The following is a 14,546-nucleotide window of genomic DNA, read 5'->3' on the forward strand; positions in this document are numbered from 1 at the left end:
TGTATGAACACTAGATGGAAGTGTATAACCATTAAAGCTGGTCCTCAATTCAACACATCCCTGTTTCTTTCTATTCTTTCCTCTCATCAGGACTTTGTCTGTTCACCCAGAGCATCTCATGTCAGTATGGGTATATTATGATCCAGCAGATGAAGACCTGGTATGATGCACAAGCTTACTGCAGACAGAATCACATTGATCTGGCCATTGTTGAGAATGATGAAGACTGGACACGTCTACAAGCAATAGCGCTAAACAATATGAGTTCAGTGGCCTGGATTGGACTGTACAATGACATTAATAGCTGGCGGTGGTCTTATGAAAATGAAAATGTTGAATTCTTCAACTGGGATAGTACACAACCAGACAATCTCAATGGAAAACAGGAATGTGTTAGTTTATCAAGTGTGTTTGGATGGCATGATAAGGATTGCACAACGTTATTTCCCCTTTTTTGCTTTGATGGTAAGAGATAAAGCAAACACATGTCAGTAATGTTAATATTTTGAGTAGAAGATGCATTTGTTAAACAAATATGAATAAATTATTTGGTACAGGTGCTGGTCATATAATTAGAATATCATTAAAAAGTTGATTTATTTTACCAATTCCATTCAAAAAGTGAAACTTGTATATTATATTCATTCATTACAAACACAGTGGCGGTTCTAGGGAGGGGCCAGCGGGGGCCAGTGCCCCTGTGACAACAAGCTTGGACCCCCTTGTGGCCCCCCTTAATGTGGGGTGTGAAATTATTTTTTTTTTTAAATTTTGCGATTGTTTCTTTTTACATCCGTAATCAGTAGGGGTGTCCTCGACTAAGGATTTACACATTCGAATCAGAATTGTCGAATCTTTCCATAGTGAACCGATAGTCGAATCATCTATGTTTGTGTGCATGGGTTGGGAGGGGGCCAGACCAGGTACAAATTGGTAACTTTTATTTTCTTTCATAAGCAGCACACATAAACAACTTTCTGATAAAGTGACCAAAAATGTCTTTCAAGTGATGAACGAAGACAAAACTGACGATGCATTTATATATATATTTTTAAAGTAAAATGTAAGGCAACATTTGTTTAATTATTCCTCATAACATTTTAAAGCCACGATCTACAGAACATCACACAAAAATATATTTGATAACTAAACCTAAAAAAATAACAAAGGTGATCCTGCCTTGGAAACCCCGGCTACAATTTAGTGTTTTTATTTAATTTGGAGATTTAGTGCGTCAAAGCAGTCATGACCAAAAAAACCCGACAAATGAGAAATTACAAATAATTTGTGATTGTTACTGTAAATGATAAAAACTAAGCTTTATATACAATTCATTAAACGTTAATTTATAACAAGAAAAACACTAAAATTAATTATTTTATAGACACTACGCGTTATTATTTTGACTTTGATCATCTCTGTATTCACTTTAGATACAGAAACACCTGAAGATTCTTATATTATTTCAGAAATCTCTTTGCTATCATTTGAAAGTGAACACCGACCATAATATTAAATCACAAGAAAGACAGTCGTGTCAGGCATCAATATAGGTTCGGTGCAGATATTTTCATCACCGAAATTTAAAGAAAAGGCTTACCTGTTTTGTAGTTTAACTTTTGACAAGATAACCACTCTGTTTTAAATACATTTTTAAAACTTATACCCATCGAAAAACATCAATTTTTTTATGTTTAGTTTGATGAACTCCTAAATATGAGACCCAGAGCACCTAGCCCTTTTGGCTAAATTGCATACGCAAACATGTCCAGAACGCAATAGCGCAACGTCGATATAACGAAAAGCCATCCAAAATGTACAGACTTTAATTAGATCAGAATTTACGTTTATAATAAATACAATTTTTTAATAAAATACGGTCAGAAGTAACAAAGTGCAGAACAAATTTGCAAAATGCCTCAAGTGCCCGGAAACAAAACACAAGCAAAATAGTTAAATCAGATAACCCAGAGTTATTTATAAATAAAATAAAATAAAGAAATTATTTAAAAAATGAAAGTATTGCCAGAATTGCCAGCTTTGTCTTTTAAATGTAGAAACAAAGAGGCAATGGTTTATAAACATAAACATACGGACGTGAAGCCCGGTCACAGGGGTTGTTGGATTTATTAACGCATTTTAAAAATATTTATTGAAAGCTGCTACTTCACATACTATTTCCAGCATTATAATAATATGCTGTATATTAATATATTGGGGGAAAGCTGTTATATGTGAAATCATATAACGTGTGCACCCATATACAGCCAAAATTGAAGGATCCTCATTTCATAACACATCTGCGATGATTCGACTATGAGATTGGTAGTCGAATCAGGCTTCTCCTATCGATGCATCGAATCTTCGACTATTCGGGGTCACCTCTAGTAATTAGACAGTGTCATAAACATGGTATTTGGCCTGTTAATGCCTTTAGTGCATAAAATAATATGACAAGAATAAGGTCTAAATGTAACTGGCCCCTCTAACAGTACAACTGGCCCCAGATTGGCCCCCCAGTTGAAATGGTCTAGATCCGCCACTGTTCAAACAGACTGATATATTTAAATGTTTATTTCTTTTAATGATTATAACTGACAACTAACAAAATCCCAAATTCAGTATCTCAGAAAATTAGAATATTGTGAAAATGCTCAATGTTAATGACACCCGGTGCCAAACTCTAATCAGCTAATTATCTCAAAACACCTGCAAAGGCCTTTAAATGTTCTCTCAGTATAGTTCTGTAGGCTTCACAATCATGGGGAAGACTGCTGACCTGATAGTTGTGCAAAAGACAACCACTGACACCTTGCACAAGGAGGGCAAGACACAAAAGGTCTCTGCAAAATAGTCTGGCTGTTCACAGAGCTGTCCAAGCACATTTATAGAGAGGCGAAGGGAAGGAAAAGATGTGGTAGAAAAAAGTGTACAAGGAAAAGGGATAATTGCGCCCTGGAGAGGATTGTGAAACAAAACCCATTCAAAAATGTGGGGGAGATTCACAAAGAGTGGACTGCAACTGGAGTCAGTGCTTCAAGAACCACTATGCACAGACAATACTACTTGTGTCAAGCAACTCTTGAACAACAGACAGCGTCAGAAACGTCCCGCCTTCAAAAAGGAGTGGACTGCTGCTGAGTGGTCAAAAGTTATGTTCAGGGTCCCAGTCTCTGGAGGAAGAGAGGAGAGGCACACAATCAACAGTCAGTGATGGTTTGGGGTATGGAGATGCAGATTTCATTTTCCAACAGGACTTGGCACCTGCACACAGTGCCAAAGCTACCAGTACCTGGTTTAAGGACCATGGTATCCCTGTTCTTAATTGGCCAGCAAACTCGCCTGACCTTAACCCCATAGAAAATCCATGGGGTATAGTGAAGAGGAAGATGCGATATGCCAGACCCAACAATACAGAAGAGCTGAAGGCCACTATCAGAGCAACCTGAGCTCTCATAACACCTAAGGAGCCCCAACTAAGTATTGAGTGCTGTACATGCTCATACTTTTCATGTTCATACTTTTCAGTTGGCCAAGATTTCTAAAAATCATTTCTTTGTATTGTTTTAAGTAATAATCTAATTTTCTGATATCTTCTTGCATTTGGGATTTCCCTTAGTTGTCAGTTATAATCATAAAAATTGAAAGACATTTGACATATATCAGTCTGTGTGTAATGCATGAATATAATATATACGTTTCACTTTTTGAATGGAATTAGTGAAATAATATATTTAGATATTCTAATTACATGACCAGCACCTGTATATTAATCAGGATAAACTTTAAAGTGTAAAATATCTAATCCCAGTTGCATTATTAGGTTAACCAAGATAGCTTAATTAAAGTTGAATAAACAAATCCTTTATGACAGTTTATCTAAAGTGAATTGTTGAATTATAATATTCACGTGTTTCACGCATAGTGCATTCTGGGTCGATGACGTGTAATGGTTGTCATTCAATATTATTACAGTTTACTAGTAAATACTGTGAGATCTACTATAGTTTTATGTGAGAATGTTTTACTCCCAGCTTCTTACCTCTCAGATCGTCTTTATTTTTATCATCTTTAATTTGTATGTTTTCTGTGTTGTTCACCATTTGTTACTCTCAGGTTCACACTGAAAGAGCTGAACAGGTGACGTTGATGTTCATCTTAGTGAAAATATTTTAAAATGAAAATAGTGAAAATATTAAGTTTATTAAAACTATGACATTTGTAGAATTTCGCATTTATAAAGCTAATCCTATTGTACAGGTGTGTGTAGTCAGGTAACCTTTCAGGCAGTTGGTTTGCATGTGTTTTTAAGTATGGTTAATTTACAGGGATTTACAGTGTAGTTTTAATGAGTCACATTGCTTCTTCATCAGGGCTACTTGTTTCCTTTACCACAGCTGAACAACCTTAATCCTAAAGGTCCTTAGCAGTACACATTCTGGACGTCTCCCTTAAAGACAAAGGCTGCATCCGAAACCGCCTACTTCCATACAATGTTGTAGGAGAAAAGTCGAGTCGAGTAGTATGTCCGAATTCATAGTATTCAAAAACAGTAGGCAGAAAGTACCCAGATGACCTACTACTTCTGGCAAGATTCTGAAGTGTTTATTTAATGGACACTTTAATATCCCATGATCCCACAAGAGATGAGTTATTCAATGAAGAAAATGGGGGGGGGCGTTGTTTTATTCAAAAATGCCCGAAAGCGGTAACGCAGCTCTATTCAAATGCAAATAATCAACAGCTGTCCTTTGTGTTTACATTAAAGTCATTCCAGTAAACAATTAAAATGTTGTTATGACATTGTATGTCACATATCAACATGGCGGATGTAGTATGTCCGAATTCATTCATACTATTTAAACGGTCAATAACTAGATACCTACCTAATTCAGTACCTACTGTCACTGTATATGATTTCGGATGCAGCCACAGTGTTATGAGCAACTGGTATGAAATGATTTTGCATTTGCAATTGTGTCTACTTGTGGGTGTAAAAACTGTGACAAATTTAACACAAATGCAAACAGTTTGCATTTCCATTAACACAAATGTACAATGTATGCCAAATTTCTAATGGAAATGTCAATTTGCAATTGAATTTCCTATGTATTTCGAGTTACTACCCTGCAATAATTTAATTTCAATAGAAATTCACCTTCCCTTTCAGTCGGTCACTACAACGTCACGTCGTGACCGACGAATTGGGAACTCGCTTAGAGAGACCAATCTGCTTCGTATACTACTAAAACGCCAATGAACTTGGCATTGAGATATTTGCATAATGCTGGCGCCGCCCCGCCAGGTGCCTTTATAAGCAGCAGGTGCAAATAGGGAAATTAGCTTTTTCGCTTCGAAAGCCGGCATTATCTGCTACTGAGAAGCTACTCTCTGCTCTTCTGGGAACGGTTGCTGAAGTTGATTGACAAGCAGTACTAACACAGTGGACGCTCGCAGTATTCCACTGCTCTGCATCTTTTTTGTTTTGAGTTTAGTGTGTGCGTTGCCTCTCCCTGTGCGCATCATCAGCTGAGCACCTAAAGAGTGATTTCCCTAAAGAGTGATACGTGAGAGCTCTGTGTCTTTTTAAAGACAGCCACTCTCTCGTATATTCCGAGATCAGCGTCCTTTTCAGGATTGCTTTTCGTCCGTGCGATCTTGGATGCGAGAGGTTTAAGGGTTCCAGTGACGGTCACGAGCGCTGTCTTCATGCTTGGGCATCAAGCACTCCGAGGCTGCGTTCGTGGAGAGTTTTTTGTTCTCTCTGTGAGAGCATAATCCTCTTGGATTGCGGAGACGGCTGACGTTTCTACGGGAATGCTGTCCGCTCCTTTGCAGTGCTGACACCGCCATGGTGCGGTTGTCAAGCGCTCGCAGGACGCTCTTCGCATCACTACGCTGAGTAGGATGGAGGATGCGTCCTCCACCTACCGGCCTTTCATCCTCAGCGGTTGAGGCTCCGGTGGAGACTGCAGAGTCGTGTTCTACGATTTCTGCCGAATCCATTGGACCTCCTTCTGGTCCCGTCACTTCTGCAGCATCAGAGGGGTGTCCAATTTTTCCTCCGAAGTGGAGTCGTTCCGGAGATTGCGGCCGTGCCCGCTCGAACGGCGGAAACGGTAGAGTTGGAGAGGTTAACCCCTCTCCGCCCGAACCGTACCGCCCACGTGATTGGTATTTCGGAGCTGCTCGGGCCTCTCGGTCCTCTTCTCCTGTGCCTTTCTTTCCCGACGGCACGAAGAGCTGACGTGATTTGCGGCCGTCTCGGCCGTTCAGCGTTCAGCTTCAGCTTTCACCCCTCACCTCCCTCACCAACGGAGCCGCTAAGGGCGGGGACCCCTTCGTGGAGCAGTGGGTTGCAATGCAGCTGCGTTCCTGGAGGGACCACCCAACCCTTTCCTCCCGTGTTTGTAGACAGTCGTCCGGTTACGGGCGCTGCCCATCAGGCATGCGGAAAGGCGGCTTTAGCCCTGCATGCAATGACGTTGCTTCAGGTTCAAGGACAAGGATTTACGAGGGAGGCCGCGACCTTCAGTCGTGCGATGTCCACCACAGTGGTTCAAGATCGCCACCTTCGGCTGTGTCTGGCTGACATGACGGACGCAGACGAGAACAACTTCTTGAATGCTCCTGTCTCACAGACCGGCCTCTTCGGCGAGCCCGGGGAGTCGTACAGCTCCGCTGCGCAGACTGAGGCGATCTCCTAGGTCATGCCCCGGCGAAAGAGAGCTGCCCTTGGTCCACCACGCCGGCTCCTCAGTCTGCCGCTCGCCGTTGGCGTCCTGCGGCGGCCACCTCCGTTCCCCTCCTCGGACCCCATCTCGGCAGCGCAGGGGAACCGGTCGTCAGCAGCTCGTCCCGCCCGCTTAGCCGCTTCCCGTGAAGATCGGGAGTTTAAGTGGCCAGTGACGGGCGACCCGGATTGGCAGAGGATCGCTCTTCAGGACATGGAGCTCCTTCCCCCGATAGAGGGTCGGGTGGAAAATCCTTGGTTTGCATATGTTCCACCGGCTGTTCGGCCGGTACCCACTTAACCACACATAAGAGTGCATTCCTCTTCCCTCTCTAGGTCTCCGGAGGATCGAGAGAGCTGTGAGCGGGTACACACCAGCTCCCCTACCTCTCCTCTATCGCCAGCGGGTGACCTGAGGAGTCCGAGCTCTCCGCTGAGGAGACCGGACCACCAGCACCCTCATCGGAGTCTGCGCTCTCCGTAGAGGAGACCAGACGACCGTCACCCTCAGCGGGCTCAGGTCAGTGTCACACACACATACTGTAGATGTTTATGCTGTCACAGCAGACGCACCGCTTCGCTGCCCCACCGCGAGTACTCGGTAGTGTCGTTAATTCTCCTCGTACGGTGCCTGGGTGCTTGGCTTCAGTTCCCAGCCCGTTTCGTTGGGTTTTACGCACGATCCGCCTCGGTTACAAAATCCGGCACACCCCAAAATTCTCGGGCTTTCGTTTCACTGTGGTGAAAGCGTCCGATGCACATGTACTGCGTGCAAAAGTCGATGTCCTGTTGGCGAAGGATGTATCGAGCCGGTCCCTCTTACCGAGATGATGATGATAGGGTTTTTCCAGCCTTTATCTCATAGTACCCAAAATACGCGGCGGGTTACGATCGATTTGATTTACGCACCGGCTCTACAAAGGTGTTCCTTTTGGATGATAACGCCGAGGCTCGTATTTCAATATTCAGATCGGTTTGCAGCCTTAGACCTGTAAGACGTGTACTTTATGTGTCCATCTCCCCTCGCTTTAGACCGTGTTTTCGCGCTGCGTCGTGGGGTGGGCATATTAATACTAAGTACACCATTCGAGCTGTCTCTCTCTCTCCGTGTCTCCATGTGCTAGTCACGGCATTAAAATATCAGAGAGAGAGCGTTGTTCGCATTCTGCTTTTATGTACGTCGACTTATAATAGCCCGTTCTTGGCAGACACTGTGCAAAGTCAGGCAGGACGAGGAGAGCCTTTATTAATCGTCCGTACTGGACGACCAAGAATTGGTTTTCATAGTTAATGCTCCTCGCGACAGCCCTCCCTGGCGGATTCCCCTGAGGAAGGACTTTCTTTCTCAAGGAAGGGGCACATTGGCACTCGCGCCCGACCTGTGCGATCTCCATGTATGGTCGTTGAGCGCCCGCAAGGTTTAGGTGATTTATCGCAAGCGGTATCTAACACCATCGACGCGGTTCGAGCACCGTCCACAAGACGGGCTTACGCGCTTAATGAAACCTTTTTCGTCACCCGGTGCTCTTCGCAACGCGAGGACCCCAGAGAATGCCCATTAACATTGTGCTTTTATATCTTTAACATAGGTTAGATGGTAGGCTGTCCCTCCGCCATTAAAGTTGATATCGCCGCTATTTCTGCTCATCACTCACTTATCAACGGCAGATCAGTTGGCCAGCATGATTTAATTATTACATTTTAAGAGGCGCCTCGCGCCCTCCCTCTTTCCTCCTGAGACCTGTCCATGGTGCTGAAGCCTTCAGGTCTCCCTTTTGAGCCTTTGCAGTCTACGAGTCTGATGTTTTTATCAATGAAAACTCTGACCCTGATAGCATTGGCCCCCATGAAGAGACTAGGGGATTTACATGCATTCTCTGTTGACGATTCATGCTTTTAGTTTGGTCCTGCTGTCTCGAGTGTAACGTTGAGACCCAGACCAGGCTACGTGCCCAAAGTTCCCACCACTCCCTTCAGAGATAAGGTGGTGAGCTTGCAAGCGCTGCCCCCGGGGGACGCAGACCCAACCGTGGCTTTGTTGTGCCCCGTACGCGCAATGCGACTCTACATGGTTCGCACGCAAAGCCTCAGGACCTCAGATCAGCTCTTTGTTTGTTATGGTGGCCAGCAGAAAGGGAAAGCTGTCACTAAGCAGAGGATGTCTCATTGGATAGTTGATACTATCGCCCTGGCTTATAATCTTCAGGGTATTCTTGCCCCTTTAATTTGAGAGCGCACTCCACACGGAGTGTTGCCTCATTTTGGGCTATCGCTCGTGGTTCCTCGCTAACAGACACCTGCAGAGCTGCTGGTTGGGCGACACCTAATACGTTCATTAGATTTTACAATGTTCGTATCGAGCCTGTATCCTCTCGTGTTCTTTCCTCTCCAGGGAGGGCACGGAGAGCAGACTCGCAAGTCGGCTTGCAGCCTCCGACTGAGGCTCCAAATTGAGTTTCAGTATGGAAGGCCATCAGAGCAAAAATGCGTAATGGTTTGAATTGCTCTTCCTCCGCTGCCTTGGCAGCCTTTGTTGCGGAGCATTGGCTGTCAGCCTTTCACTACCTGTATTCTTACGAACCTACGTGTTTGGCTTAGGCTCCACATTGTGTCCCAACGGGTTCCTTTGTGAGTATTATTCCCTGGGGTTAATCCTACCAGCCCACGTTTCCCTTAGCAGAGCACTGCGTTGCTTACACAGCCACGGCTGTCATTTATACCTCAACTATGGTTGAGTTTCGCCCACCATTAGCCCTTAACGGGGCGGTGGCTTCCGCAGCGTCCCTATACCGCTCAGATAGGGCGCTTCCCAGTCGCTGGCACTACTGTGGGGTTAAAGGAACATCTAGTGCCCGGCCTTCTGCCTTAAAACCTAATTCTCCTCCCCTTAAGTGGAACCGGAGGGCTTTACGCAGACACTGGAAGAGGTCAGCCCTCAGTGGCGTTTTGGTAGGGATTCCCAATTCGTCGGTCACGACGTGACGTCGTAGTGACCGACTGAAAGGGAACGTCTCGGTTACGGATGTAACCCTCGTTCCCTGAAGGAGGGAACGGAGACGTCACGTCCCGTCGCCACAGGGCTGCTCCCTGCTGTTTATCGGTCACATTTCCCGGCTTTCTCAGCAAAAAGAAGCTAATTTCCCTATTTGCACCTGCTGCTTATAAAGGCACCTGGCGGGGCGGCGCCAGCATTATGCAAATATCTCAATGCCAAGTTCATTGGCGTTTTAGTAGTATACGAAGCAGATTGGTCTCTCTAAGCGAGTTCCCAATTCGTCGGTCACTGCGTGACGTCTCCGTTCCCTCCTTCAGGGAACGAGGGTTACATCCGTAACCGAGACGATTTGCCATTTCACTTCTTCTGACTTCGTGTAAGGAGCATGACCAAAACTCAACTGAAATCACAAATCCCTTTTCAATGCCTGCACATAAAACTGTCAATCAGTGTTGTGGGTGGGATTTGGGCGTGCTTGTATTTGGAAGCGACTTCACTCACAGTCGACCACATTTTACAGCTGCTTGCGCTTAAATGGCCACAAAGTGGAGCACAAGAATAGCTCAAATGATAACGCAGAAAAAAACATTATGTACATTAAATTATATAGTACCTTATTTATGTTACAACAATAATATATTAAAAGAATCTGTTTACATACGACTGGTCTAGACTAGCAACCATTTAACAATTCACACAATACTAATCCTAATCAGACCTTGGGACCGATGTACCTACTTAATGAAAAGTTACACAGTGTAAAAATGTAATGTCATTCTTTGATTTTCATATTTTTATAGAAACTCAAACAGGAGCAAACAGATTTGTTTTAATCGCCAACGTGATGACCTGGCGTGAAGCTCAGATCCACTGCAGACGACATTTCACAGACCTGGCAATCATTCGGACTCAAACTGAGAATAACCTGCTAACAACAATGATGCAAGCAAGTGGGATTTCTACAGCATGGATTGGTCTGTTTAGGGACTCGTGGAAGTGGTCAGATGGATCAGATCGATCAGATGGATCAGATCGATCAGATCGATCAGATCGATCGTATGGATCAGATGGATCAGATGTCTCCATTAACTGGAAATCTGGATACCCTAACATTACAGGGATGAAGCCACCTTGTGGTGCTGCAGATTCCAACGGTCTGATAGTAGATCAACTTTGTGCAACAACCTTTCCTTTCATCTGCATGCAAAGTAAGTTTAGGTTTTTATAACATATGCTAATGACCAATGACATCAAGCTTCAAAACTATTAAGTAAAACAACACAAACTAGGGATGCTCATATCAGTTAATTTTCCCGACCGAAAACCGTAGCTTCTTAACCGAACATTAACCGTAAACTTATAAGATTTTAATATGGAATTGTCATTTAGTAAAAATACAGTTGACGGTTGTCTGTGAACTAGTAAAAACAAAAGATTTAATTTGAACGTGCAAACAGTAGCGACAGATCAACAACAGAACCAGGATTCATACATTATCAGATATTCACGCAACATTACCTTATTAAAAAGCACGCGATCGGTCCAGATGATTAATATCCAAAAAGGGCAGATTGTCTCTTTTTCATCTACCATAGTGGTCATTTCTAAAGCAGGACGGTTTTCAGAAAGTTTTGGTTTTGCGTCGTCTTTCTCCGTTTGTGCAAAAAGAGAGATGTTTATGGATAGGGTCAGAGGCCATCAGCGAATGTCTGTCCGGATGTGCGCGAGACGGACCGTGTCATCTTGCGCGGTTCAGCTTCCAAACACGCATACAAATGATTTCTCATACAAATGATTACTTTATCAGACCATCAGGGCAGCAATCATTTGTGTTATTTACAGGACATTCACAAATTAAAGATTGAAAAGTGGTGAAATGTCTGTCGGCTCATGAGGACAGGTACCATGTATTAACAAATATTTTTTTTATTTTAACTGATAATGTTAATCGGTCATAAATTCTTACCTTCGGTTAACGGTTAAACGGTCAATGTGAACATCCCTAACACAAACAATTTTTTTTAAGACTTTACACTTTTTAAACTCTTGACTACACAACAATGTTACCAAAAAGAAACTAATGTATGGACATCAGTTGCTGTCATTATTAAAGATAATACTGCACTGTTGAAAATACTGAAAAAAACTTGGTTCCTCTGTTAGAATGACCTAAACTATAATCGGGTAAATGCTCACACAACATAGTAAAGTGAAAGACAGATATTGTGTTTACTTAGGGTGCTTTCACACCTGCCTTATTTAGATCTGTTGAATCGTACCAGAGTTCGATGGCTCACTTGGTGTGGTTCTTTGGGCAGGTGAGAATGCAGCAGTCAAACTCTGATGCGCACCAAAAGCGGACCAAACAAAAACTAAAATGACTTAGTGCAATGGGTTTCCTTTCAAATTTTTTAGTACTGTCAACTAATTGGGGATAAGAGTGAGTTAGTGGCGTTTCATGGCATTCATACATTGTACATTCATGTTTTTTTTTTTTTTTGCTTTATGAAGGTTCCTTAAGTCAAATTATCAACAGATTTGTGCAACTTGTTTATTGTTGTTCTTTCTTATTTTCATTTGCCAATAATTAATTCAACTTGTGATGTTTTTAGCGGAGTTAAGGAAAGAGATCGTGAGAGTGGAGTTCAAATTTGGCGACAATCTGATTGACCCTGAAGTGTTGGAGAGCACCTTTCTGTTGGTAAGTATTAATCTTTATTATTATGCTGATATAATGCTAAATATTGTGGGTTCAGTCCCACACTGTAAAAAATACTTTGCTGCCTTATTTTGTGTCCCATTGTGCGCCGATGCAAAATACGAATGATACATGCGTCACTGACAAAGTCAATTGCGCTGGGTGCAAGATAGGGCCCAATATCTCAATTTATAAATCATTAGAGGCTAAATCAGGGTGATGGGAACAGTTATTTTAACCAAAAAATATGAATTGCTAAATTGATATTTGGAGAAAAGCTTAAAGGAATAGTCTACCCTTTTGCCATATTAAACTATGTTATTACCTCAACTTAGACGAATTAATATATATCTATCTTTTTTCAATGCGTGCACTGTACAGCGCGTCGTGAATGTGTAAGCATTTAGCCTACACCCATTCATTCCTATGGTACCAAACAGGGAAGCCACCAACAGTTTGGAACAGAAAGTGATTCCAATGATACCGTTCATTGTACCTTTATCGTTATAGTTCTGGTGTGAACTCCGCTATTCTCTTTAAAAAATAAAAACGATTTTTAAAACTATTTTTTTATAGTTATCATTGTATTGTGAATGTCCCTTTACTCATGTTATTTTTGTTTTCTAATAATTTCAGGCTTTATTTTGTAGCTTACTAGTGTAAGGTGCCAGTAGTGTTGTTAATCTAGATCTATGTCCAACAGCAGAATTCAATAATGAAATATTGATTTTATTCTTCAGATAAAGCAGAAACTGAGGAATCGTGGGATAAAGATCACAGGATTGACATGGAGAGTGCAACCAGCTGGAAATATTTTCTCACCAAAATATAACCCAGCAACCAAGGAAAAATTGCATTGTTAATGTGTCAACACTAATTACAACGAATCAGCGAATATTGTAGAAAAATGTTGAAATGTCAGCAAAATGTTAATTGTAATGGCACATGGTACAATATTTTGTTGTTTCAACTTCATGTGTTCACTCCCAACAAATAAAACACAAATTAAATGAATATGGCACAGTTTAAAATCAACATTAAATCTCTCAAGATCTCACAAGAGGAGGATTAAATAACTCCATATATAGTAAATGAAAATGTAGCTGAAACATAAATATATTGCTGGGGAAAAAGCATAGAGTGATGGATTATTTAAGAGACCCCTATTAGGAAACTTGTTATTATTTTTGACATACTGGTGAATTCCTACTAACAAAATGCAAATAATAAGTGTTAACTAATCATTCTCAATGAGAGCTTTTCTTAACATAACATAAATAAGTGAAGATGTAATGGTGTTTAATCTTCAGAGATCTTAAGTGAATTAATGTTCATGTAATGTTATTTGCAGTTGATTTTTAACTAAAGCTTACCTGTCAGTCAGCTGTAGTCGTGTTTCTGCCGTTAACTTTCTTTTTTCATCTTTCCTTCAGTAAAATACAATAAACTAAGAGCCACTGCACAGTTTAGACCTGACTTAACTCAGACAAAATAAGTCAAGTTGAGTGAATAAATCTCTTTAAGAATGTAGATAATAATATTAGCGTACATTTAATGTCACTGTTATCATCTGTGTGCACTCTCAGCTTTCATCACATGTATGCAGTTACTAGCAATTGATCAGATTGTTATGACCTTTGAACTTTTTTAATGATTTGTCATACATATATGTGTTGACTCCAGTGAACTGAACCTTTTTCTGCTATGCATTATTAAATCTAAACTTTAATTAAAAATATCTTATACTTTTTCAGTGCATACATATATAATAATTGTGGGTTATAAAGGGTAAATCCAAATTATTTTATCAGTTTATTACTAATTTAGTTCATAATTAATAATGACAAATAAGCACTCAACTGAGACTTTGATTTGCTTGGTGACTTACCAATGAAAATATTTGTGCTAAAATGAATTGTAAGTACATATACACACAACAAATAAATATTTTAAATTAATAATGATGTGTTGAAATATTATTTTTTATTCAGTATTATTTATCACTTTTATTCTGTGTTATTCAGAGGGCTGAAGATTTGAGTTGTGTCAGAAACTGATGTAAATATAATCATAATAACCTTTATTTTCTATAGCGCCTTTAAATGTACATCTCAAAGCAT

The 14,546-nt window shown here is 41.5% G+C and overlaps 1 protein-coding gene across 1 annotated transcript in view; it reads left to right on the plus strand.

Annotated features, from left to right (window-relative positions):
* The window catches only part of LOC135752540 (C-type mannose receptor 2-like), an 18,136-nt gene extending 4,066 nt beyond the window's left edge, over positions 1-14,070 (plus strand). The window contains exons 3-6 of the mRNA XM_065271037.2: positions 91-465; positions 10,529-10,936; positions 12,341-12,429; positions 13,167-14,070. Coding sequence (XP_065127109.2) covers positions 91-465; positions 10,529-10,936; positions 12,341-12,429; positions 13,167-13,289 — 995 coding nt within the window. The 3' untranslated portion in view covers positions 13,290-14,070. The remainder of the gene's footprint in view (positions 1-90; positions 466-10,528; positions 10,937-12,340; positions 12,430-13,166) is intronic.
* The last annotated feature ends 476 nt before the right edge of the window (positions 14,071-14,546 follow it).

This window comes from Paramisgurnus dabryanus, chromosome 1 (genome assembly GCF_030506205.2).
Source record: "Paramisgurnus dabryanus chromosome 1, PD_genome_1.1, whole genome shotgun sequence".
In the NCBI taxonomy this organism is placed as follows: domain Eukaryota; kingdom Metazoa; phylum Chordata; class Actinopteri; order Cypriniformes; family Cobitidae; genus Paramisgurnus; species Paramisgurnus dabryanus.